The following is a 21,519-nucleotide window of genomic DNA, read 5'->3' as shown; positions in this document are numbered from 1 at the left end:
AATTTCTGAACCTGAGCCAGTTTTCAAACCCAGAACTATTGACGGAAGTGGCTGGGTCCACAGGAGGAAAAACACTGCAATATCATGGCACATATACACAGCACTGATTCCCCTAGGTCTTCCCCACAGGCACCTATGGCTATTTACTCAGGTAACTGTGCACTAGGGAAAAGGGAATAATACCCAGACATTCTGAAGACTGTTGGACATAAGAACTGAGTTATCACTGATGCGCAAAGACCTGATTCATCATGGCCCCCCCGTTAGCGTGGGTCCTATGGGTGGGGGCCAGATGGTAACTGTAGTCCTGACCGATGTCCAGCTTACAGAGATCCACAGCATCCCTGGGCCCACCCAGTGGTCCATTACCCAGTCCTCAAATATATTATTGGGGTCACCTATTTACCAGCTGGGCCAACACCCACATTGCATGGTTGGTCTGCAGAATAAGAGCTATCATATGGGGAAAGACCAAATGAAGTCTCAGATTAACCCTCTCCCCAGGCATAAATAAATAGATAAATGTAAAGTCATATTGTGGGAGACAGGGGAATGGAGATTCTTGCCACATTCTATCCCTCTGCTCCTCCTCTCCATCCTTGTTTGTTTGACCAAGCTGGTCCCTGAAGAAACTGGATGAATTAGGAAGGGTCATTGTAGACCCCCGCCAGCTCAATCAAATATAACGACAGACACAGGCACAGTGCCAGATGTGGTATCTTCATTAGATCAACTCAATACCACCTCAAGTATATGGTATATAGCTAGTGACTTGGTGAAGGCATTCTTTTCTCTTCCAATAAAAACAGAGGATCAAAACAATTCACATTTCTGAGAAAATGACAGTATACATTAACAGTTTTGTTCCAAGGCCATATGAAGTCCAAAGAGATCCAGATCTGCTGGACAACCACAGTACATCACATTGATCCACTGCATCGACTACATTATATTGATTGGGTCAGATGAGCAAGAGGTGGCTAGCACACTGGAGACCTTTGTAAGACGTGTGTTCCAGAGGGTCGGAGCTAAACCCTGAGAAGGTTCAGGAGCCTGCCACATCTGTAACATTTTTAGGAGTCCAGTCATCAGGTCCAGTAACCAGGACCTCTTCTCCAAAGTTAAAGACAAATTATTGCATCTTGTACCTCCTACCATGAAGAAGGAAACATTCCAGGTAAACCTCTTCAAGTTCTTGAGTCAGTATATTCTACACCCAGAGATACTGCTCTGACTCATGTACCAGGTGATGTGAAAGGCTGCGAACTTTGAATGAGTCCCGGAGCAGCAAAGCGCTCTGCAGCCAGCCCAGGATGCCATGCAAGCAATCCTGCTGCTTGAGCCTTATGACCTGATAGACCCTATGGTGTTGTTGGAGATATCAGTGGTGAGGAAAGATACCATGTGGAGTTTGTGGCAAACTCCAATGCGAGCCCCAGGCTCTGGAGTAAGACCATGCCTTCTGCAGTGAAGAATTATATGCCTTTGAAAAACAAGTTCTAACCTGCTAGTGGGCCCTGATAGAGAAAGAATGTCTAATCATGGGTCACCAACCAACCTTGTGGCTAGAACTGCCCATCAAATGCTGGGTCCTATCAGACCCAATGAGTCAGATTGGGTGGAAGTGGTAGCTCCAGGACTGAGCATAAGGAGGGTCAGAGGGCACAAGCAGGCTGCATGAACAGGTAACCCAGACCCCCCGTCACCTACCATGATTGCGTGAGAGCTCCTCCCTCAGGGCACACATATGGCTGTATGGGACACCCTGTAAGACCAACTGAAAGAGGAGAAAAAAGCCTGAGCTCGTTTCATGGATGGGTCAGCTCCATATGTGGGTGCAAGCTGCAACTGGACAGTAGGTGCACTGCAGCCTCACACAGGGGTAACCTTGAAAGACAGTAATGAAGGAAAATCCTCCCAACTGTCAGAGCTTTGAGCAGTGTACTGGTCATCCACTTGGTGTAGAAAGGAGAAGCGACCCAAGGTTAGACTATATCGTGGCAAGTGGCCTGGCTAGCTGATTAGGAAAAACAGGAAGATCAGGGGTAACGGGTCTGGGGTAGAGGTATGTGGATGGACTTATGGAAATGGGGGTGAAGTGGGAAAATCTTTGAATCACATGTTAACATCCTCAGAGAGCATCCACCATTGATGAAGAACTAAACAACCAAGCAGACAGATGACTCAGCCCACTGACCTCAGCCAGCCTCTGTCATCAGCCGCTCCCGTGTTGGCATGACGGAAACATGAACAAAGTGGCTACGGGGGCAAAGATGGAGGCTATTCATGGGCCACAAATGTAGACTATCACTTACCAAAGATAATTTGGCTTCTGCTGCCACCAAAGTCATCCTGCCTGCAACAGAGACCAAAACGGAGTCCCCATTATGGCACCATATTAGTTACTCTTCCTCAAGAGACAAAACCAGCCAGTTGGTAACAAGTTGACTACATTAGGCCCTTTTCATCCTGGAAGGTCCAGAAGTTTGTTCTTTACCCTCAGAGGAATAGATACATATTCAGGTTATGGGTTTGCCTTTTCCTGACCACAGAGGGTCTCAATTAGCACGATCATCTGAAACCTTTCAGAGTACTTTATCCACTGGTATGGGATTCTATATAATATCACCTCAGACCAGAGGGCTAACTATAGCATGGGGGGTGTGAGAGTCAGCTCATGACCATGGAATTCACCACATAGAAGCTGCCAGCCTGAAAGAGCTGTGGAATGGTATACTGAAAGCATAGCTGAAGTGCCATAGCAGAGGTAGTACTCTGTGAGTATGGGTGTCACCCTCCAGGACTCCATACATGCATTGAATCAAAACCCTGTATATGGTACTGGGCCCCCAAAGGGAAGGACACAGAGTCTGAGTACCAAGGTGTGGAAGCAAGAATAGCTCCACTTAGCATCAAGCTCATTAATCCACTTTCTGCTTTGTGTCCCCTGACTCTGAGCTCTGCAGGACTGGAAGTCCTGGTCCCACTGAATTATGAGCTAGGGCACTTCGGGCTTCCTCTGTCCAGGCACCAGCAGGCCAAAAGAGGAGTCACGGTTTGGTAGAGTAATTGATCTCGATCATCAGGAAGAGGAAGGGCTGCTATTATTAGCAGTGGGGACTGGGAGGAGTATCTTTGGCACCCAGGTGTAGAAAACAGATGTTTCAAAGAACACGGTATATCATTTATAGCCTACCCTTCAGGATTATCGGATTCTAGTCTTATTCCTCGACTCAAGCTGTTTTGCAACTCTTTGTTAAGTTGTAGGAAATGTAAATTCTGTCTTGTCTGGTAGTGATTTGAATGGACTTTCTTCCCATTGTAGAGAAAAACTTTGTCTCTACCTGCAATTCATCCCAACTTTCATTTATGCCATAAATGTCTGTGCTTTTTGACTTCCCTGAAATTTTGTATATATACACATATCTCATTCATCTTTGTATCTGTTGAAGAGTCATGCTTTTTTTTCTGGAAAGAAAATTATTTTTTAACACAGGTGACCTGGGCACCCTTGATACTCCCTTGATACTCCCAATTGTGCCTGTAAACGGAGAGATACAGAAACCTCAGCCCAAGGACACAGTGACCAGGGCCCAGGCCCCTTGGGGGTAAGGTCTGGGTCATATCATCAGACTAGCCTCTGAAGCTGGGAGAGCTGATAACTGACGAGGAGAGGCATCTAGAATGAAGGAGAATCGACTGTGGCCCAGAGACCCACTGCATCAGTGGGGGGCTGGCTTGTCCTACTAACCTCCCTCGGGCAGAAAAGCTCACCACAATCCTGGAAGAACTGCTATCTGGACATGTGTGGAAAAGTGAGCCGAATGACACAAAGGGTGGACTAAGGTGGACACAGAAGCACCCCGCCCAGATCTCTGTCCAAGGAAGGACTTGCTTCACAGGTGTCGGGGCACAGGTACGGGGGCTGCTGGGAGCAGTGTCTCTGGTTGACAGCTCCTCCAGGGTCTGCCTCAGTGGCAGACAGCTACCTCGCTCCAAACCATGCCCTTTCTGGGGCAATCAATGTCCAGTGACTAGACGAATCCACGTGGAGTGACTGTTCTTTATGCCGGGCATATAAATGCTCAGCCATCTTGTCCCAGCACATTACAACTCTGAGGGGCAATATTCACCCCAGAGCCTCATGCTGGATTGGCCAAGGGTTTGTCGGCCCCCCAATGTGGTTCAACTTCTTCCTCCACCCACCCTGCTTCTCCCTTTAATTTCTACAGGTGTAGCTCTCTAACAAATATGGTATACCCCATGCTTCCTCTCAGCACCTTCTACTGGAGAGCCTACCCTGGGGCACTAGTCCCCTTGCTTCTAATCTATCTTCCCTCTGCAATCCGGAACTTTGTTTTGTTTTTGTAAACACACATCCAGCCATGTCATTTCATCAGTGACTCAAAATCATCAGTGACTTCTCAGACCACGGTATTTGTTCCCTTAGACATGCCAGGAGATATGAGAAGCCAAAAAGTTTACTCTTCTGAAATTTTAAATGTTACCTACAGTCTGTCCTATATATTGTAGGACACGAGGATCTTAAGAATCCGACCTCCATCTGCTATTCCCCCTTCATTTCTACCCATCCTTGGAATGGAAGCTTCAGGAAGGCCTGTCTCCCTGCCTCCATGCGTGAGGCTGATTCTCCAGAGCATTTCCCCTCCTGCCCTTCACCTGCCCAGGAAAAGCCAGCAAGCACTTTCACTTTCCTTCAGGAAAACTAACATGCCCCTGTTCTTACATTCCACCAGTGCCCCCTTTAGAACACTCCTTATCTCTATCAAGTCTGGTCATTTGTCAGTCTCTACCCACCACCCCAGATTTTCCCCCCATTCTAGACTGTTCTTGAGGGCAAGGGTGCTATCTAATTTTCTCTCCTCAGTGTCCAACCATAATGCCTGGTTTACGCTAAGAAGTATCAGCGTAATTGAAAACATGAGTTGAATAAATCTGGCCAAAGATAATTCGTGTATATGAATGTTAATAGCAGCTTTATTCACAATGCAAGAAAACTGGAAACAACCAAATGTCCATCAACAGGTGAATGGATAAACAACTTGGGTAAATTGTCTTGGCCTGCTAGGGCTACCATAACAAAATACCGCACACTGGGTAGCTTAAATAACAGAAATATATTTCTCGTTGTCCTGAAGGCTGGTAGTAGAGATCAAGGTGTTAGCGGATTTGGTTTCTCTGGAAGCCTAACTGCTTGGCTTGCAGATGGCTGCCTTCTCGCTGTCCTCACATGGCCCCTTCTCTGTGGACACATCAAAAGGTAATTTTAAAAGAGGATATAGTCATGCCTTTCATAGAATTATAGATTTTATTTGTCATTAATTAATAAGAGAACCCATACAGTGTTACAACCTGTTCAGAAGAGAATCTGAAACGCAGGCAAATATATAGACATCTGGAATGGTGAGAAAAATTTACAAATAAATGCAAAATCAGCAAAACTGGTCAATATCCATGGGTCAATTCCACCGACTATAACTGGCATTCGTATGGACGAAAATAATTTGCATTACTGTCAGTTTTTCTACAATTTATAGAATTGTGAAATAACTCAGATAACCTGAAAGGATGCAGTAGACAGTACATCCAATAATGTTTTTTGGACCATTTCAAAGTTTTTTGCATTTTCCCCTATACTTTAACTCCTCCAGCCCAAATTATGCAGTTATTTATCAGGTCATTTGACATGATTAAACACACACACACACACACACCCCAAAATGTTTTGTTCTCAACACCCTGGAGAAAAATCCTTTTCAGCTTTCACCAGTTAGCTAAAGCCAGAAGCCTGGCTCAGGTCCTGGGGCAGATGGAATCCACCTCAGTTCTCCTCTTATTTCCTCTAAATCTTCACAGAAATGGCCCAAACTCAGTAAGAGATATTATTAACAGTATCAACATTAGCAAGAGAAAGATTGTTTTTGTCTTAGATGCTCCATACTGAAGAAGTTTTAAAAGCTAAGCACCTTTTTGGTGACTTAGAGGGATGTACCAACCATGATTTTCACCGCTGCTCTCCTGGGGGCAGAAACAAGTCCCCAGGGCCCAGCTCCTAAGACTGCTGCAGAAATGGAGCCGGACGTTGCTGGGGAGACGTTGGTGAAGAGGCCCAAGAGAGAGAAAGGGGAGGAGGAGAGTAGAGAGGTGATTCTGGGTGAACAGCATCTTGGGGGGAAAAGAAAACAGCCATGGACCATGCCAGAGAAACTTTCCAAATGTGGCTGCTTATGAAGGGGTTATGTGGGGCTCAATGGGGCAGGACTTTGCACGTACAAAATCAGAGCTTTCAAGGGATGGCAAACCCTCAGACACTGGCACTCCCAGAAGCCTTTCTAAGAAGTTATAGAGAATCCACTTTAGCCTGACCCCTGAGCCCACTGGCCATAGGGGGACTCTTCTCTCCTCAGCTCAGTAAAGGTAGCACCTCACACCCTTCCCCAGCAAGCTCTGAAAAGGGCCACCGTGTCACAGCCCTCTACACACTAAACATACCTCTGCAGGCAACCCTAGATTCTCCTTGGGGCGGTATCTTCTCTTTGAACACCCTAACCTCCTTCAGACCCCATCCACCCCCCTTCACTCTCCACCATAGCTCTTAAAACTGGTTTTGGACCCAACCTCTTCTTAGTTTTTGTTACCAGCTGATCCTTTTATTACTTCTATGGCCCTTAAGTCTGTAAAGATTTTGTCCAACAAGCCAACCATATTTATTGCATAATAATCCTTGTCCCCATGACAACCCACGTTGTCATACTGACTTGATACAATACCCGTCAAAAGCAAAGACACTTCTCATGGTAAATGTATAATTTCCTTTAGACTTCTTTAAATATGGGATATAGCTTAAGCTCCCCTCCCCAACAGGTGTCTAGGGACCCCAGGCTGGGAAACCCCGCTCTGAGGATTAATGTTGAGTGAGTGCAACCAAGCGTCCCTTGCTCTCCCTTTTCTCAGATGGGCAAAGTGAGGCTGTTAGTTTTAAGGTGAATTGACTTAGTCAAATTGACAAAGAATCAGAATGGAAATTGAGGGGTTTTTTTTTTAAGTCTTACCTTTTTTGGTCTCTAACTCCTCTTAGCATTAGATTTCCTTAAAAAATAAAATAAAATTTAGCTGGGATGGGCTGCCACTTGCCCCCAAGGGAGCCTTTTCTGCTTGCAGCCTGGCCCTCTCTATGGGATCCTAGAATTTGCTGCACAGCAGCTGCCTTCTCCTCCCCTCTGGGTCAAGAGACCTAGACCACCCCGACAAGAAGGAACCTGAGAGATTGTCTGGTCCAGGTTGTCCCAAAGTGTGTTCCTTAAGATGTTAATTGCTATTTGGGGGGAAACAGTTTCTGTGGTCAATTACTTTTGAGAAAGGCAAAGTTAAGCAAAGGTAAACTGGTTTAGTTTTGTTTTGTTTTCACTTCAGGACTTGGCCGAGCCTTTGAAATGCCTTTGGCCCTAATGACCTGCCAGGAGGATGAGATGGCATGTATTATCACCCAAATTTATCAGACTTGAAATCTCTTTTTCACAAGAGACCTACTCATACCCCACAGGGCCCTGGGGTTCTGAGAAGCTTAGTTTGGGACCTGTTAGTCCAGCCCAGCATTTCCAGATGAAGAAACTGAACTCCTCGGAGTGACCAGTCCTTGGACCCACAGGTAGATGTGGTCCCGCCAGAGCTGAACCCAGGTTGCCAGAGTCTAATCCTGAACTTTTCAAATTGGGGTCTTTTCCTCTATACCTCACCCACCACATATTCAACCCAGGAAAAAAACTTTCCAATGGCCCCCGGAAGTGGAGGGAATTTGCTCAGAGAGAGGCTGCTTCTTTGGCTCGTTTGTGTCCGGAGAAAAACCTGCCAGGCTCGTGGGGGCAGGAGGGAATGGCGAGGCAAGAACCCCCGCAGGACGAGGTGCTGCACAGCCTGGGGCTAGAAACGGCTCCCCGAGGCTTTCATAGACTCTCATATGTCTTAATCCAGTTATTGAATAGTACTGAGCACTTTCTGTCTTTTCTCAAGATCAAAAACTGTCACAAACATGACTCCAGCTCTCAGTCAACCTCCAATACCTTTCTCCCTGCATCTGCTCTCATTTTGTTAATGAGAAAATTGACTTGGCCAAGATGACCGTGGTTACTGACAGACAGGTGAAAGCTAGGTGTCCTCTCCTTATATTGATGACGGCCTCCCACAGGCCAGGCATGGGAGAGTGGGAGAGAGAGTGTTAAAATATTTGCCTAAGCCCAGTCATTTCCTTGTGATTAGGATTATGAAATGAAAAGCTACAGTTCGGGCTCACACGGGAACGGATGCCCAGCAGAGTCAGGGTGGGTACAGGGTGAGTGGCCCTCAAGTGCAGTGAAGTCTGGAGTCCGTCTCTCCAGGGAAGGTCCTGTCCCATCCCAGCAGCTCCCTGCCTGCCCGCTTGCGGGAGCAGTGCAGGCTGACCCTGACCAGGTAGGAACCACGCCTTTGTCCTTCTTGGGTCTTAGTCAATTCAGGCACGCGTGGCAAAGGATAGCATGGCATACGTGTATTCACACTTGTGTGTTGGTGTGTGCCGAGCGGCTGCTCTCTGGAGGTGCCCAGTTGTCGTGTCGCCTGTTATGTACCTGGTGTCTTCTCTCAACATATTTTTGCATGCTTCTCTCTTGTTATTTTCTCCTCTCCCCTTCCCCATCTATTTCTTCTTCTGAGAGCTATTTTATCTCCAAGTTTCCAGGCTCATTCAGAATTGAAGTGTAAGGTCCACACCACTGTCTGTGATCAATGGCCATTTTGGGGAAAGAGAGGAGGGGCAGGTGCAAGGAGGCCTGAGCATCAGGCGTAAATGGCAGTCACCAGGAAGCCCAGATGCCGGTCCTCGCCCTGTCAGTGACCGACTTTCTCACAGGCCCTGGGGCAGGATGGGCCATACTGAGGGAATGAACCAAATCCTCTGAAATGACCTTGATCCTCTTAGCAGCAGTGGCCCCCTCTTCTCCTCTTAGGCATCCTTACCTGATAGGGACTTTTTCTTTCATTTAACCATGTGGCATCTAGTCAATAGCTTTTATGTGCCGGGCATGTGTTGGGGCCAGGAACGCGCATGTGGATCAGGAAGCACTCTGTGACGTGTCAGATGTTGACAACTCAGTGTGATAAGTGCTTTGGCAGAAGCGAGCCCAGGATGCCCTAACCCAGGTTGGGAGGACTGCAGAGGATGTTGGGAAGGTGTCCCTGAAGAGGACATTTGAGCTGAGTGTGGAAGGTCTAGGAGGAGACATCCAAGTTGGGATGGGATGTATATGTGTGTGGAGTGAAGCAGTGTGTTTCAGGCTGAAGGAAAGGTGGGCAAAGGCGAGGAGATGTGAACCACTGTGGCCAGTCTGGGGAACTAGAAACAATTCAATATGGTGGGTGTGCAGGACAGGCTGTCGGGGTAGTGAGAGCGAGGCTGGAGGGACCCCTGTGCCACAAGAAGGAGTTTGACTTTTAACCTGAGGACCTGGGCTTCTTGAAACTGGGCCTCAAAATCACCTGGGAAGCTTATTAGGAAACAGATTGCTGGCCTAACTCCAGCTGAGGAATCAGAATCTTCAAGGGTGAGACCTGAGCAACAGCTTTTCGAGCAGAGTCCCAGGAGAGTCTACACAGGCACCGGTCAGATTAAACCCTGGGCAATAGTGGGAAGGTTCCAAGCAGGGGAGAGGCAGGCACATGGGAGACCAGTCCCGACACTCTCGAGCCTCTGCTGGAAGGGAATGATGAGGGCCCGATGGGAGGCCCTGGGCGGTGAACAGCGTCCCCAGGAGCTGCTGCCAGGATCAGTTGCCTGAGTGCTCCTCCAACCACGTGCCCCATGACCAGGACAGGAGTGACCAGGAAATTCTGCTTTCCAGCTGGACGAGCTCCTTCAGGCAGTACAGCGGAGGGATGGCAGAGGCGTCCCTCCCACCCATTCCCACCCCACCTGCTCTAACGCAGTGACCTCGAAGGACTATTTCACCCTTTCCCTCCATCCTAAGTGAAACCCCATTTCCACATCCCACAAGGCTCCTTATTCAAGCTGAGTGCTCAGAGCACACCGGGGGAGGGTGGGGAGGAGGAGTGAGGCTTGTGTTTTCAGCCAGGCTAAGGGGAAGGAGGCTTCCTGGCATGGTGGGTTTCCCCAGGTGATTCCAACGCAGCAAGGGGACTACGTGACGGCTATTTACTATATATTCGTGTTCCTCCTAGATTTCTCTCCAAAGGTTGGTAATGAAAGTGTCTGATACACAAGGAAATAAGGCAGTTCCCCAGCCCAGAAACGCGCCATGCTCAGGGCTAAGGCCTGATGCAGACCACCCTCTAGGGCCTCCCACCTCAAAGGACGGGGTCCAAACTCCTCACCCCGGGCCTAGAGGCCCTCAACCAGGGGCCAGTGCAAGCCCTGCGCTGCAGCCTCACCCCGGCCCCCAGGCTTTCCCAGATTAACTTTTACACTTAACGCTTAAACCAGGGAGTTTCACACCTCAGTGCCTGTGTTTATGCTAATCCCCCCCTCTGACGGGCCTCTCCCACCCCCTCCCCCTCCGTCTGGCTAATTCCTGCTCATGCTGCAAGACCCAGCTCTCTGTGATACACCCCTCCCACCCAACACGCATCTCAATCTTGCTATTCCTGTGAACGACCCACACCTCTATGCTATGCTAACCTTGATGGGACCACTTACACGGCAAGTTTAAGCACCTGCCCCTCCCCCACTCCACCTTGACCGGAAATTCCTCAAGGGCAGGGTCTGTGGTACTACATTTTGTCTCCCCAGTGCCTGGCACATAGTAGGAGCTCAAGAGATATTTGGTGAACCAAATAGAATCCAGATGAATGAGAAGTGCCCTCAGACATGTGAATGCCATGATAATTTAAGCGCATTCTAAGGATTTGCTTATTGGTGTTTTTAGGACAGGTGCCTCTGTATAGCTATGACACCCCATCCCCCTGTTAAGTGCAAAATAACAAACTTAATGAGTAAATTGAAGGTGATTATTTGCATCTTAAAAGGTTGAGGGCAGGTCTCCTTTAAATATTAAGCCCTTGCTAGAACTTTCAGAAACTTGCCTTACAGATCATTAACGTCTAGGGGAGGGGTGGGAGCAGGAGTCATGGAGCTGGAACCTCTAAGGGGCTGAGCTCCAAAGTTGTGCCTCTGAAAGGAGGAAGCAAGGCAGAAGGTCTTGGACCCAGACAGAATTGGGCTCAGACTCTGGCTATACTAGCTGTGTGGCCTTGGGCAAGTCCCTTAACCTCTCTGTACCCCGATTTCCGTATTCCTAAAGTGGGGATACACCATACCTACTTTGCAGGGTTGTTGTAAAGATCTAAAAGGTCCTACGTAGAATGCCTTCCCTCATAGGAGGTTCCCAATAATAGTAATAGTATCGTTGTTGGTAGGGTTGACATGGCACATGGAGGGGAAGAAGGAGTCTTTTGAGGTTTACAGGATTTTACCTGGGCTGGCAGAATAGGAAGGCAGAAAGGATCCAGAAATGTAAGGGCCAGACCATCATGGCAACATAATTTGACTATCACAGCACTTCGCAATTATTTTTACTTCTTTAAACAGAATCTTTCCATGTTGAACACGCAGAATGCTGGCAACAGCACTGTACTGTGTGGTTAATGTGTGGGTCTTGGACTTATTAGCTCTGTGACCTTGGGCAGATCACCTAACTCAGTTTCCTCGTCTGTAGAAAGGAGACAGTAAACAGTACTCATCTCTTAAGGCTGCAGTATGAGATAAGGAATGTAAGGCACTTAACCCAATGCCAGGTGCACAGGGCACCCTCCATAAATGGTACCAGTTACTGTATTATGAAGTGATCAGTACTAACAAGCACAGAATGGTAAGTGCCCTGTTGGAGGAACCGCTTGCTCTGGGAATATGGAGGGGGGGAGGGGTTAACTGCAAGAGCACTACCCACGACTCTGGAGACCACCCGTCCCAGAGCTGTGTGACCTTGGGCCTGTTCTGTAACACAGGGGCTTTTTGCCCTAGATAATCTCCCAGGTTCCTAAATTAGCCCAAGGTTAGTCCACCCACAGCTCCCCAAACAGCTGCTCTCAGACCTGGATGATTTTGCCCTGCCCACATGCCCCCTTCCCCCTCTTCTGCAGGGTAACTCCTACTCACTCAAGGGCAGGCCTCCTTACCATCCTTCCCTGCCACCCTTCCTGGCTCTGCGCAGCAGTTAGCCCACTGCGTGGTCCTTACTGTTGCTAGGTCTGTCATCTAGATGGTGACTGTAGTGCCTCAGTGCAAATAGAGAGCAACCGCGCTTGAGAGTGAAGCTTGTTGGCAGAAGGAAACATCAGCACTTTTCCCTTGTAGAGATTTCCAGAACCTCCTGGGTCCTAATTCTCTTACTGTTTCCCGTTTGTTGTGGAAAAATAGGTTTGGAAATAGTTGGGGATCTGTCCCCTCCCTCTGGGCGGAAAGAGGAAGCAAGCCCCGTTGGTTGGGGCCACAGCTGCTGGTAAAGTCCTTTGCAGCTACTTCATCCCAGGTCTGGAAAAAGTGACAAGGTGTCTTCAGGAGTGCCCAGAACCCCCGAGAATCGGTCCCCATTCAAGGCGACTGCCAATGCAGGCACCTGGCTCTCCCCTTAGCAGGACAGGATGAGGGAACTCGCGTCCACTACGGGTCCCCTCGCGCTGCTGGAAAGCGGAAACAAATGACCTTGACCTCCAAGGAGACGGCCCCTCGGAGAGGGCGACTCCTCCGGAAAAGTTGTCTAAACAAAGGGCATTCCTCAGCTTCCACCCAGACAGCCCACAGCCGAGCCTCCTCCCTACGCCCCGGGTGTAGGGTTACACTCTTTCCCGCGAAGCTCTGGGAGAAAGTCGTGTTTCCGCAGCTTTGGCTCGCGTGGAGCCGCGTCCCACGGCCGCGCTCTCCCAGAAGCCTCGGCTGCGGGCGCTCGCCGGGCGGACTGGGCGAGCCGGGCCGCGAGAGGTTAGGTCCGGCGGCCCGGAAGGCAGCCCCCGCCCCGTCCGAGTCCCCAAACTCGCGGGCGTGCTCGCCGCTTAGACGTCTGGAGGGCATCGCTCGCCGCCGCCGGGAGGGGCAGCTCCGCAGGGCGCGGGCGGCCGGGACCGGGGCCGCGGCGAGCGCGGAGGGCGGCGGGGCAGGGTGGGGGCGAGGGCCGCTCCTCTAGCCCCTTCCGCCGCCCCTCCTTTCTGCTCTCCCGCTCTCTCTTCCCGTCCCGGCCGGGAAGGCGCCGGGCTTGGCCTCTCTCTCCTTCGTGGCCGAACCATGAGCTAGCAGCCCATGCCGCTTCCTCCCCGCCCGACCCCGCGTCCCCTCCCCGGACCCGGAGGGAGGCCGCGGCCCGCGGGTCGGCTGCTCCGGCCCGACCCCACTCGGAGCCCCGGGGCGGCCCGCAGAGCCGGGAGCCGAGCCGGGAGCGCCCCGAGGGCCGAGGCCTGCGGGCCGCACTCTCGGAGCCCCGGCCGAGCCCGCGCGCCCCCGGTCCCCGAAGCGGGCCCAGGAGGGAGAGGGGGGGAGAGGAGGCCCTGGCTTCTCCGGGGATGGAAGGGATGGAGGCGGCGGCCCGACCTGCTGGCGGCAGCCTTCAGTGAGTACGGAGGAGGCGAGGCGACGGGCGGGCCGGGGGTGGCGGGACCGCCAGTGGGGAGCGGGAAGGGAGGGTCGCAGGGGAGGCCCGTCCGTCACGTCCGTCTTCATTTCAGCGTCTGCGGCTTAGAGAAGTACAGCACCTGGGCCGTAGACTTCGGCGGTGCCGAGCCGCACAAGTCGATACCCACTGTTCCCCAGGGGAAGGTCGCATCCTTCCAGGTCTCCGGAGATGGATGATCTCTGGAATGCTGTTCGAGTTTACCCGAAAGAAAGTTATTGTAATGTGACTGAAATTGCTCCCATTACCTTCACATCCCCTGCTTTCTGGATTGAACCTTAGAAGAGAGGAACGGGTGGCTGGGCTGCCAAGACAAAGCTGGTAACTTCTAGATTAACTGGTGTAGTAAATGATCTCTTCCTCCCAAAGATAGGCCTTAAACTTCACAGGCTTAAAACTGAGGTAACATACACACTGTGTGTGTATTTTGCTTGGTGAAATATGTGTATTCCTGAAACGTAAAAATTGAATTGTAGTAAGTGACTATAGAGGGACTTGGCATTTAAGAGAATTCGTGGTGAATCGTTGGTCAATATATGAGGTGAATAACTCCTTGTTTGTAATTTGTGTCAATATGGACGCATGTATTCATGTAAATACATGCAGTTTACTTCAAGTGGGACATATCTAGATGTATGATGGAGAAGGAGCATGTTCTCAGAGAGCAGGATAAATATTAAGACATTGTGGCATGTATGTGTGCACAGAACAACTTGGTGAGTAAAATCTCGCGCTCACTTTTGTTCCCTCTGAAGACATTGACATCAACCGTGCCACCAAGGGGCTGTGTAATTTGGGCAAGTCACTTAACCTGTCTAGACCAATATTCTCATAGGAGTAGGGGGTTCGGTACACGGTCACTGAGTGCTTTGGAAGAGCCCTGGCCTTGGGAGGAGAAGCTTTGCATTCCCAACTGGGCCTCCCTTAGTTCCCATGTCACCTAATCTCTCTGTGCCTCAGCTTCTCTGTCTGTAAAAATGAGGATAATAATCCTGTCCTGGCAGAACTGCGTGAGGATTATTTGCGAGAGCGTGTTTGAAAGTGCTTGCAGGCCTGCCTGGCACAGAGCAGATGCTGATAGGCACTGGTGCCTGATCCTGGCCGCCCTGTGGGCACAGCCCCATGCTGCGCTCCTGTGGTTTGAGCACAGGGGGCCCCTTCCGCCAGAGGGTCAGATCCTGGGTGGTATCTTCCTGAAGTCCATCCTCTGCATTGGCTCCCCTTGGAAAGGGAAGAGCTTGTTGGCCCTTAGCAGATGTTGCCACCCTCCTCTGAGGCCTGACACCTATCAGGAAAGTAAGAGGCCAGGGACTGGGAAATCTGGCCCCCATTTTCACTCTGGCCCACATTGGGCAGAAGATTGGTTGTTGTTTGACTCTCCACTGTGCCCCAGGTGTAAAATGGGGGTAGAAAAACGAGAACACTACTTAGACTTGGAAGAAAAAGCTCAGTAATAACTTATGTGTACCATCCAATGATTTGTACTCTTCGAGGTGCTTTCACATTGTCTAGGGGGCATCCCCTGCTCTGACCCCAAGTTATTTTTCTCTGGACAGGGCTCTATCCAGGGCACTTTGGGGACCCAGGAGGTTGTTGGAGCTAGCCAGGTGCTGGGTCTGAGGAGCTCTGTCTGTTTTCTCCTCCAGAGGACCCAAAATAGGGAGCAGAACAGCCAGCTCCATGGAGGTGACCTCAGCTGTGGAGGGAAGTGGCCCTGAGCCACAGCCGGAGAATGGACACCTCCCAAGACACTGGCCCTGTCCTCGAGAAGACAGAACACCCAGCCTGATGGCCCCCCAGCCTCCTGGGGCACAGGGGATACAGCTCCAAGGCCCCTCCGTGCTGGAGTCCAAGGTGAGGGCCTTGAAGGAGAAGATGACAGCAGGCAAACAGGGGGCAAGCCCCTGCCTCACTTCTCACGAGCGGCCATCCCTCAAGAAACCCAAATGCCGACGAGTCAAGGTGGGTGGAACCAGGACTCCATCAGAGAGGTCTTCCCTACCTGATGCCGTGGTGGTCCATCATGCTCAGAACCCAAACGACGGGCTGCTGGACAGCAGCGTCACTGAGGAGGAGTCCGCCAGGAACGGGGCCCCCGGGCCTCCCAGGTCGCCTGCCTCTGGGCTCCAGAGCTGGAACAGGAGGAGCCCGTGGCCTCCAGAAGCGGTACGGACACTGCCTGACCACGACAGGGCTCTGCCGCCAGGGCCCAGCTCTTTGCAAGAGAGCCCCATGCACAGAGTCACTCCAAGCCAGCCTGAGGGCTCTGGTCCTTGTAACAAAACCACCCACAGGCCCAGCCTGAGGAAAGGAAGGTCATACCCCCTGCAGGATGGTCTCGTCTCACAGGAAGACCTGGACAGCTTGTCTCTGACGTCCGAGGAGGACTTCGTCCCCAGGCCAGCCCTGCTGGGGGAGCTCTGGAGAGCTGGAGACCTGGGGGCCCTGGGCACCGGGGGCAGCACCTTGTCCCTGTCTGACCGCGTGGAGAGGAACCGCCTTCTGCTGCAGGAGATGCTAAGTGTTGGGGGGCAAGTCCCCTCGAAGGTGGGAAGCCCAGCCTGGACTTCATCCCGGGACAGAGCTGTGCCAGGTAAGGCCCACTCTGTGGGTGTGGTGGTGGAGGCACAGGAGGGAGTCCAGGAGAAGGAAAGGGGTAAGGGGGTTACCGCGGAAGGGTGGGGCGGGAAAGTGGGAGAGCACGGCCGGCTGTCGCCAAATTCATCAGGATATCCGCTTAGTCTTGGCTTTGACAGAGATTCTTTACCACCTCACAGCCAGCCCCATCTGCTAAAGTCCCCCCAGATCCCCCAGACCGATGGGAGGCCATCCTCTATCCTTGGGGTGGAGGCTACCACAGTTTCTTCCCTGCGGCTTGTAGCACTCTCTAGAGTAGCTTTTTGCACCTCCCTCAGATGACGCATCCTCCCCCCACAGTGGACCTCACTGTCCTCTTGGTAGGAGCCCTTCTCCACAAACAGGGTTAGCGTCCTGTCAGTCTGAGCTCAGCGTTCAGCCCTCAGAGACAGCTTTGTCCCTTCCTCCTTCCCTCACCCAGCGCCTGAGGGGACCCTGGTGCGCCCCTCAGCTCATGCATGACAGTGCCCACCAGCAGTCACCACGACAGGCTATGCCTCCGCCTTGGGGGTCAGAGTAATCTGGGGAGCAAATGGCTTCTGGAGGAAACTTTCTCCTCCCTGCTCCTCAAGTGGCAGCTGAGAGCCCAGTTTCCGGCTCTGCCCTGACCTCTGCTTCTGTTCTGGGTCCTAGAGCGCCCGGCAGGGGACGTGGACTGGGACTCGGGCATCTCCCTGCAGGACGCCGACCAGAGCAGGTAAGAGCCCAGAGCGCACGTTTCCTGTCTCTCCCTCCCTCCGGCAGTTGTCCCTGTACCTTCATTTACGCAGCATCAGGAGAGCAGGAGACCTCGAGAGAGCGAGAGGGCAGGCAGACCCTGCAGCACAGATGGCCATGGCTCCTCCCGGAGACCTCTTAGAAGGCACCAGTCACCCCCGTGGCCCAGGCTGTGCCCCTGCTACTTGCGCAAAACCATGGGGCACGGAGCACAGTGAAGAGAACTTTGCAAACGACCTGCTCTGCGACTTGGGACTCATTTCCCTGCCCCAGCCTCTGTCTCTTTATCTTTAAAGTGGGCCAGATAATACTTGTGTGATGTATTGATACTTCTCAGGACTGTTGTGAGGCTGAACACAAGATAATGGATGCGAGAATCCTTAGGGAAAATATCCGAATGCAAGGCTTTTACTCCACCAGTACCTTTCCCAATCAAGGGGTGTGTTGGGTTGTGTAAAGGCCTTCACTGCTCCCAGCCTCCCTGACTTTGCTCTAGCCCCTCCACCAATGTCTCTGGGAAGCTGGGCCTGGGATGGGGCAGTGTCCTGACCAGGCAGGTGAGAAGACTACCCCCCGGGCGGGGTGAGGAGCCATCTGTGGGCCTGAGCTGGTGGCCGCCCAGGCCTCGGCCTCCTCCGCAGTCTTTGCTGCGCACCTGGCACGTGAAGCTGAGGGAGGTCCCGGAGCTGGGAGCGGCCCCATTTCCTCAGCTGTGCAGTGACGTCACCCTCCTGAGGGTCTCGTGGTTTCTGCTGAGGGCAGAGGTCAGCAGTGTCACTTCTCCATTATCAGGCCCCTCCCTGCCTGATAAATTCCACTTATTGACCTCCCTCCCCTTCGGAACACGTGGACAGGGCCCCCCAGTCCTGCTTTCACAAAGCGAGGGCTGCCCAGGTTCAGGGGGTTCAGCCTCTGCCTGGCCACCGGCCTTCTCAGTGGCGTCGGCTGAGGGCCTGGCGGAGGGGGGGCTCTCTGGCTCCTTCCGCCCTCGTTATTTATAATTTGGAGTCGTGGCTGCCCCCCTCCCGCCAGGGGTCTCTGCCCGCCTCCACGGCCGCCGCGGTCAGCCTCTGCTCATATCCCCTCCTAGCCCGGCCGCGATATGGAGGGGTGTGACTGTGGTCCTCGGCGCACCCTGGCCCCCGCCCTGTCCCCTCGTCCTTCCCTGGGGAGCCGTAAAGGAGGCAGCCTGGCCCACAGACCTTGTGCCCAGAGGCGGTGGGGCCTCTTCTTCTGCAGCTGCTCTCCCCCGCCACTCCCACCCTTTCTTACCTGGGGAGGGGAAGGACGTCTCAGCTGCAAGATGGCCACGGGGGATTTGTCCAGAGGTCACTATTGAAAGGAGAAGCCAAAGCTCCTGACTCGCATGTTGGATAATAAATAATAAAAACACGCATCTTAAAGGAAAAGAACCTCAACCATGGGGTTGGGAGGGCCTTTCCCCCAGTCCTGCGAGGAGATGGCGTTTGTGTAGAACCCTCAGGGTAGGGATTTCTGGACTATTGTTTCACCTTCCAGACCATCTGCAGCAGGTTAGGGTTTGGATAAGGTATGTGGGTGTCGGCGTAGGATGTGTAGGTGTGTGCATATGTGTATTGTATGATGATCTCACATGTCTATGTATGAAGGGAGAGAATGTGTGTGTGGAATGAGGTTGGTGCCCAGCATATATCCGGGCATAGAGTTGGCATGGGAAAAACTGTCTTCTGGCTTGTTTGGAAGGTCATTCATTCACAGTGCCCCATGGACCTTTATTGGTGATCTATACTCAGGCCCCTGCTGAGTAGATACCCAGGCTGAAGGGCCAGAGAGCATTCCTCTAGAGCCAGATGAGGAGCCCTGTCCCAGGAGGGCTCTACACATGGCTGACCTTTGTCCCATCTCCTCTAGTTCCAGGATGGCAGAAAGGTCAGCCATGTGTAGAACCCTCCTGGGACAGGGCTCCTCATTTGGCTCTATTCCTGAGTCTCCTGGTCAGATACTAAAGTGGTCCCTAAGACACTGCAGGCTCCATCTCTCCCCTAAGCAGGATGGATTTATTGACGCTCCTTCTGTATAGCTGAACTTCCCGAGAGACCTTTGAAATAAGGCACACTTCCCTCAGCTCTTTACCCCTGGCCACATGGGACCAGGGTCCTGGGGCTTTGTGTACTGAGGGGCTGAGGACACTGGGCAGTGTAGACTCTGAGACTGTGGTCACCATCATGATGGCCGTCCTGAAGGGGCCAGGACATCAGTCAGGATGTGCTCGGGCAGTGAGCCCCTCAGATCTTCTCAGTGTTTGAGGCATAAAAGGTCCAGTTTCACACTCAGTCAAATTTAGCATCAGTGTAGTTCAGTGTTGCAACCAAGTAACCCCCGTGACCAAGTTAACCCAACACGTATTTAATTATGTCCTCAATTGCTACTGCTCTGCATGGTGATAAGACAAGAAGCCCTGAAATGATGGTGAGAGCAGAGACCAAGACAGTAGTCACTGTCTGACTGGGGGGCTGGCCCAGCTCATTGCAGTGGTCACAGGGAGAGTCGACCATGGAGGCGAGACCCCCGCGATGCTGAGGGAACACCAGAAATGCCCCAGGACCAAATGGTTGTCCCCTCTACTGAGGGGCAAGAGGAGACAACGTCCCAGAGGACCGGAACAACCTGGTGGTCCTTCCCTCCAGAGGCCCGTGCTGACACTCAATTCCCAGACCTTGTGCTGTACCACATCCTCACTTTATCCTGATAACGAACCCTATCGATTGTTCCTGTTTCACTGACAGAGACCCCTCTGCGGGGAGGCTAAGTGACTTGCCCAGTCATACAGCTGTTAAGTATTGGCGTCAGGGTTCGCAGTCAAAGCTGCTTGGTGCCAAGGGCTGTGCTCTAACCATGAAGCAGTACTGGCACAAGCTCTCTCCACAGGCCACGCCTTGGGTTAGGGATCCGGGGATCCTCGGCCTCCCCCAGCCTGGTATTCTCAAGTATAGACAAAGAAGGGTAGATGGCAGGCTCCACGGGATAATCTTGTTTCTCTCCTAAGTCACTGTTGACATGATTCAGGAAATGGGCTTTTGACTGGGGGTGGGGAGAGGATGAGGTGAGATGTAAGCACTTCAAAGGTGGCCAGCGAGGTCAGTGCTGTCAGTGACCTTGCTCATGGCCGTGTCTGGGCACTGGACTTATTAGAGATGGGGTGGGGGGGAAGTGAAGGATCCTCTGCTCAGGGCCGGCTGTGCCCTCATCCGTTCTTAGCAGCCCATGGTGTCCCGTCCCTGCTCTCTGTAAAATGGCCAGGATCCACTCGGCCTCTCCCCTGTCTTGAGCCTCTGAGAGGGCATATCAGGATTACAGATTGCCCCGCTCGTGCAAAAAGTACGTGAAACCAGAGGAGCCGCAGCAGTCAGTGCAATGCTCACCCCAGGCCCCGCACCGAAAGGGAGTCAGCTTTTTACAAAAAGGCACTCAGCCTTGGGCTGCTGCACGCACCCTGAGGCCCAGGGCCTTCCTTGGCAGTCTCATTGGAGAGGCAGTGCTATGTGACCCAGGCCCACTCTGCTTCAAATCAGGGCCTTCCATGTGTGTGATCTTGGGGGGGCCCAGATCCTGAAGTGTGTCTGCAGGGGCTTTAACTACTGCTCCTCTGTGGGATAAATGGAGAGGGTCTCTGGGGTTGTTTGATTTGTGCTGTAATGATGAAGGAAGCTCAGAGGATTTCCTAGGTTGTTGATTTACCCCCATCCCCGTGGTGGAATCGTGCCCATTTCTATCAACAGATACAGAAACTGAGCCTCATAACAGTGAGCCCAGTCTCTGTGTACACACCTCGCCACAAGAAAAGAAGGAACAGGGTGCCAGCCGGCAGCAACTCAGACTTTGGTGGGTCCCAATTTTCAGGCCCCTGTTGAGATGGCTAGTGGTCAAAACTCCCTGCTCCAAAGCTGTTTGTAGACTCCAGTTTAAAGAAGGGGCAGACAGGGAACCCTCAAGAATTTCAGAGGCCTGGCCTGTGGCTCAAGTGGTCAGGCCCACAGCTGTGAGAAAATCTTGGGCTTTTAAAACTTAATTTATTACCTAGCATTTTGGAAGACTCTCCTGTGGCCCTACTACTGTGTGTAATTTCAGAAGGAATTCCCATTTTGCCCTCACTGCCCACTCTGCTTACACCAACTTTGGCCATAGCTGTTGCTGGTGGATCTCCTTCTGGAGCTCCTTAGGGCCAAAGACCACGCTGTTCTTATCTCTGGGACCCGGCACCTGCCAAGTATCAGCACGGAACAGGCACTCAGAAAATGTTCGGCAGAAGCATGCATGCATGGGTGTAAGTGAGGGCTCACCAAGGGCTGGACGCCCCTGTGGGCTTGATAGGATCTGGATGGAACCAGGAGAGGACATTCCAGATGGGTAAGGCTTGCAGAAATGCATGGGAGAGGTGTGAGGTGGGTCGCGTGGAAGATGCTATCAGGACACAGGGTGGGAATGTGGGCTGAGGCCACTTATGGAGAGCCTTGGAATT

General features: G+C 52.1%; 1 protein-coding gene and 1 long non-coding RNA gene across 2 annotated transcripts in view; one reads left to right on the top strand and one right to left on the bottom strand.

Annotated features, from left to right (window-relative positions):
- Positions 1-3,316: 3,316 nt before the first annotated feature.
- LOC309662847 lies at positions 3,317-15,755 on the bottom strand. The gene is made up of 2 exons (XR_014265020.1): positions 15,670-15,755; positions 3,317-5,263 (listed from the first exon to the last, which is right to left on the bottom strand). It is a non-coding gene; the product is annotated as an uncharacterized lncRNA (long non-coding RNA).
- Positions 12,992-21,519, top strand: part of KIAA1614 — a 37,213-nt gene continuing 28,685 nt past the window's right edge. The window contains exons 1-3 of the mRNA XM_082465152.1: positions 12,992-13,607; positions 15,314-16,260; positions 16,938-17,001. Of these exons, the coding sequence (XP_082321278.1) occupies positions 13,561-13,607; positions 15,314-16,260; positions 16,938-17,001 (1,058 nt within the window). The 5' untranslated portion in view covers positions 12,992-13,560. The remainder of the gene's footprint in view (positions 13,608-15,313; positions 16,261-16,937; positions 17,002-21,519) is intronic.

This window comes from Balaenoptera physalus (assembly GCF_965194825.1).
Source record: "Balaenoptera physalus genome assembly, chromosome: 1".
Classification (NCBI taxonomy): domain Eukaryota; kingdom Metazoa; phylum Chordata; class Mammalia; order Artiodactyla; family Balaenopteridae; genus Balaenoptera; species Balaenoptera physalus.
Note: the sequence above shows the minus strand (reverse complement) of the source record. Positions and strands in the feature narration are given on the sequence as shown.